Source organism: Ahaetulla prasina, chromosome 3, assembly GCF_028640845.1.
Source record: "Ahaetulla prasina isolate Xishuangbanna chromosome 3, ASM2864084v1, whole genome shotgun sequence".
Classification (NCBI taxonomy): domain Eukaryota; kingdom Metazoa; phylum Chordata; class Lepidosauria; order Squamata; family Colubridae; genus Ahaetulla; species Ahaetulla prasina.
Genome location: NC_080541.1, coordinates 169,753,520 through 169,759,006, shown reverse-complemented (window position 1 = coordinate 169,759,006; position 5,487 = coordinate 169,753,520). Strand labels below are relative to the sequence as shown.

The window sequence follows — 5,487 nt, the reverse complement described above, 5'->3', positions numbered from 1 at the left end:
TCCTGGGATTACATGATCACAATTTACAAACTTCCTAGCCAGCTTCCAACAAGCCAAGTCAATGGGGAAGTTTGACTTGATTAATAACTGTGACATTCTCTTAACAACCATGGCAAAAAGGTAAACTCATGTGCAGTCATGTAATGACTCATTTAACAATCATATCACTTAGCGATTGAAGTTATAGTTCCAAATGTGGTTGTAAGTTGAGGACAACCTGTATAGCAATTTTAAAATGCACTGGATACCCCCCAGATAAATTATTGTAACATGCTTTACATGGAGTTGCCTCTGAGGAGCACCTGGAAGCTGAAGCTAGTGCAAAGTTCAGTGGAGCAGGCAGTTATATGCACTCCTCAAGCAGTGTACTTTACACCTCTGCTCTGTGAGCTGCATTGACTACCAATATGCTTCCAGGAGCAATTTAAGGTGTTAATATTGACCTATAAAACTTTACATGGCATGGCACGATGATATTTGATATACTGTGTCTTCATGATTATATCTATTGTACTATCTCATCTGATCCAGCAGGAGAGGCATGTCATAGGTCCCATCAACTAAGGAATGTCCCTGATGGGACCCAGGAAAGGAGCCTTTTCTGCCAGGGCAGCTGCCCTTTGGAACATCATTTCCCATAGTACTTAAATTGGCACTTTCTCTTCTGGCCTTTAGGAAGGGTTTAAAGACTTGGCTGTGCTATCATGCCTGGTGGTGAACCTTTGGCTATATTAAACGGATATGACTCTGAATATGTCTTATTGAATTTTTAATTATGGTTTTAGATTAGTTATATGCTCTTGTGATTTTTTTTTCTATTGTTTTATTGTTGTGAACTGCCCAGAATCATACTTGTGAAACTCTGAGACAAGCTTGAGCTCTTAAAAGTAAATAAAAATAAAAATAAAAATCATTGTGATGTAAACTGTCACACAAACTGCTGAAACATTAACATTCCCACCTAGGAAAGATAACAAACTGAAAATGTTTTTATCTTGCTTTACTTAGCAGTTCTGAAAAAATCCTGGGAAATATTTGATCTCGTATATTATTCATAGGTGATGGTGTGCTGCCAGCCCTTTTATAATCAGTAAAGTGAAATAAAAGCATAGTTAGATGCATTTTTCAAAATTGACCACTTTGATGTTATTTTCTCTGAAAGCATTTTCATTAAGGTTTGCAGTGAAGATAACAATAGCACTTAGACTTATATACCGCTTCACAGTGCTTTACAGCCTTCTCTAAGTGGTGTACAGAGTCGGCATATTAGCTATATTTCTGTTTTCTGCATGAAACCTTATATGTGGTGGCTGTTTCATTTTTAGGATCAAGCACAGCACAGAGAGTCAACTGAACTACCTGACTTTGCAGTATATGTGATGGATAGGCAATGCCTGAGTTGTTTCTTGATGCTTATATAAGATTAAAGGTAAGGCATGGTAAGTGATACTGTACCTTGAAATTTTAGGTCTATTTTTTCATAATTCATGTATTTATAGCTTTGATATTTTTCTGATATGGCAACGTTAGAGTTCTTTTAAAAAATAAGCTTCACTAAAGTTGATAGAATTTATGGGTAATCCCTGACTTATGACTATTTCTTGATTATTTTAATTAAAAATGGTGAAGAAAGTAACTTACAACTGGTCTTTGCACTTACAACCCGTCACGGGGTCCCCATGATCACGATTGCGACACTTTGCAGTTTTGCATATATTTACAACAGTTGCAGCATCCTGGGATTACATGATCACAATTTACAAACTTCCTAGCCAGCTTCCAACAAGCCAAGTCAATGGGGGAAGTTTGACTTGATTAATAACTGTGACATTCTCTTAACAACCATGGCAAAAAGGTAAACTCATGTGCAGTCATGTAATGACTCATTTAACAATCATATCACTTAGCGATTGAAGTTATAGTTCCAAATGTGGTTGTAAGTTGAGGACAACCTGTATAGCAATTTTAAAATGCACTGGATACCCCCCAGATAAATTATTGTAACATGCTTTACATGGAGTTGCCTCTGAGGAGCACCTGGAAGCTGAAGCTAGTGCAAAGTTCAGTGGAGCAGGCAGTTATATGCACTCCTCAAGCAGTGTACTTTACACCTCTGCTCTGTGAGCTGCATTGACTACCAATATGCTTCCAGGAGCAATTTAAGGTGTTAATATTGACCTATAAAACTTTACATGGCATGGCACGATGATATTTGATATACTGTGTCTTCATGATTATATCTATTGTACTATCTCATCTGATCCAGCAGGAGAGGCATGTCATAGGTCCCATCAACTAAGGAATGTCCCTGATGGGACCCAGGAAAGGAGCCTTTTCTGCCAGGGCAGCTGCCCTTTGGAACATCATTTCCCCTAATACTTAAAATGGCACCTTCTCTGGCCTTTAGGAAGGGTTTAAAGACTTGGCTGTGCTATCATGCCTGGTGGTGAACCTTTGGCTATATTAAGCGGATATGACTCTGAATATGTCTTATTGAATTTTTATTTATGGTTTTAGATTAGTTATATGCTCTTGTGATTTTTTTTCTATTGTTTTATTGTTGTGAACTGCCCAGAATCATACTTGTGAAACTCTGAGACAAGCTTGAGCTCTTAAAAGTAAATAAAAATAAAAATAAAAATCATTGTGATGTAAACTGTCACACAAACTGCTGAAACATTAACATTCCCACCTAGGAAAGATAACAAACTGAAAATGTTTTTATCTTGCTTTACTTAGCAGTTCTGAAAAAATCCTGGGAAATATTTGATCTCGTATATTATTCATAGGTGATGGTGTGCTGCCAGCCCTTTTATAATCAGTAAAGTGAAATAAAAGCATAGTTAGATGCATTTTTCAAAATTGACCACTTTGATGTTATTTTCTCTGAAAGCATTTTCATTAAGGTTTGCAGTGAAGATAACAATAGCACTTAGACTTATATACCGCTTCACAGTGCTTTACAGCCTTCTCTAAGTGGTGTACAGAGTCGGCATATTGCCCCCAACAATCTGGGTCCTCATTTTACCAACCTTGGAAGGATGGAAGGCTGATCAACCTTGAGCCGGTGAGAATCAGACTGCAAAACTGCTGGCAGCTGGCAGTCAAAAAACGTAGCTTGCAATACTGCATCTTAACCACTGCACCAGCTCTAAACTAAACTAATTGAATTTTAGGAAATAAATTTGTATCTTATATATTAAACTAGTATTAGAGAATTTTGTTTAAAAGGCTGGGAAGTAAAATTTCAGGAGACATATTAGAGGATTGCATATTTAGGATAGTTGGGGGCCAAATCTCCAACTATCATTCCGTCACCATTCTGTCTTCTCTTTTTCTTGTTGGTCATCTGATTAATTTATTTACTCATGACCATTTTTTCTAGCTTTCACTCACATTCCTTTACAGATGTATTTGTCTATTATGCTAAAGAGAAATATAGCCTGAAATAACCCTTCGTACTCGCTCTCATATCTTTTTATTCCCATAAATGTACATACTCCCATTTTTTCCTTCCCTACGTATCTTCCCTTTCAAACTCCCAGACTTAAGTATAGCTTAGTCTGGAAGTTTTTTACTAATTTTTTTTACTATTCCTGTGGTTATTATGAACAATAATAGAATTTCATCATGTGATGTTTTTGAACTGTTGAAAAAAAGTCTTGATATTTAAAGGAAATGTATTTGGATCTTGGTAATCTACAAATACTGTCCTAAATTTTCATAACTGTCTACTTCATAGGTTCAAACAAGATTCTGGATGACGTTCCTGCCAAATGGAGAACTATTTCCAGACAGAGGCTTATAACCTTGATAAGGTTTTAGATGAATTTGAACAAAATGAAGGTGAACAACTTTTGTTAGGACTGGAGACATAAACTGAATTTAGGTCTAGTGTTTGCCTATATTTACTATCCACTGTATTCATCTGTCCATTTGCTGGAGAAAATTAAAAAGAAAACAGCACTGGGTAATTTAACATTTTATTAGGAAGAAACACAATTGTTTTAAAATTTTTAATCTCATATGAATTGTGTTCCCTTATTCACTGAACAAGAAAAATTGAAAATTATATAAATCTGCATCTTGCCGATAACTAGAACAAATAAAATATTAAATGGTTATAGCTCAAAGATAATGGATATACTTCTGCTATAAAGAACCATCTTTCTAACCAGTTCCTCTTGTTATTCAAGTTCACAATTTACTTTAGTATTAAGTATACACTTAAGCGTACCTAATACAGAAAGATGTCCTGCTTCTAGCATTTATGATCATAGATTGCTAATTCCACTGCCTCCTGATAAGATAAGACTGGGGTTGAATCTTCTGTAAGTTTGCATATTAAATCTCGTATCAGTGGACCTCCCTTCTTTTTCCTCCTTGTGGCAATCCCTTTGAATTATATAACTATAGATAAAATTGTAGAAATCGTTTTGTATGGGGAAGCTATGATGTCAAGGGCTTGGAGACCCATAGAAAGCAATTTGATGGGACATGCATACCAGTTATAGGCAGAAGGGCTCAAGGCCTCTATCAATTGTTTGCACTGGTCCTTCATTTAGATCCCAGAATAAAAGCAAAGAATAGTTGTGACATTTAAATTTTTTGTCTGTTTTAAAAAATCATTTGATGGAAATAGTGGTTGCGATAGTCTTGCTTTTATTGTATATGCTCAATGTTAGCAATTTTCTGTTGGGATCCTTCAAATTACAGTTATTTGGGCTCAGTAGACCTTTTCATCTCTTTGAGGATAGTTAGCTACTAACTATATTGCTTAGAAATATTCAAAATATAAGAACAACCCACATGCTTAGGAAAGAAGAAAACATCTTTGTTAAAATAGGTGTATATGTGTTTTTACTATTAAGCAAAGATACAAAGCATTAGCAGTGTTCTGGATGTTTATATAGCACCAGGATATATTAAGATTTCACAGGGCATTTTAACTTTAAATTCCTAATTAATTTATGCCTATGATTGATTTAGGCTTTTTGTCTTACATATAGCTGAGTTGGAGCTGCTTCCCATTTTTTTTATCTCAGCAGGAGGCCTTCATAGTTCATCTTTTCCAGATTATTTTTTTGTAAATGGTTTCCATTTTCGTTTGAAATTGCAGTTTTCTTGTGCTATAATTATGGTTTTAAACCATTGGCTTTGTGACTGTTTAGAAAGATTTTGGTGATCTTAAAATTGTCTTAGGGGAACTAGGCTTTAAAATGCACTTTAAAAAATTCATCTGTCCATCCGTCCATCCATCCATCCATCCATCCATTATTTATTTATTATTTATTTATTTGTTATTTAGTTATTTATTATTTAGTTATTTAGTTATTTGTTTGTTTATTTATTTATCACATTTCTTAACTATCCATCTTGCTGGGAGCTCTGGGCCATGTACAATATAATCAATATAATTAATAAAATCAGAATAATTTAAGCTGTTGTGAGCTCTGTAATAAAGAACTTGAGGTGAATAGGAATGGT

At 35.0% G+C, this 5,487-nt stretch overlaps 1 protein-coding gene across 4 annotated transcripts in view; it reads left to right on the top strand.

The window, feature by feature from the left end:
* Nucleotides 1-1,297: 1,297 nt before the first annotated feature.
* The window catches only part of ZFYVE9 (zinc finger FYVE-type containing 9), a 40,774-nt gene continuing 36,584 nt past the window's right edge, over nucleotides 1,298-5,487 (top strand). For 2 of the 4 annotated variants that reach the window (XM_058174947.1, XM_058174951.1), the window contains exons 1-2: nucleotides 1,298-1,429; nucleotides 3,743-3,846. In XM_058174947.1, the coding sequence (XP_058030930.1) occupies nucleotides 3,777-3,846 (70 nt within the window). In that variant the 5' untranslated portion in view covers nucleotides 1,298-1,429; nucleotides 3,743-3,776. Of the gene's footprint in view, nucleotides 1,440-2,703; nucleotides 3,068-3,742; nucleotides 3,847-5,487 lie in introns of those variants that run through there. The other 2 variants (XM_058174949.1, XM_058174950.1) reach the window with 2 other exon arrangements.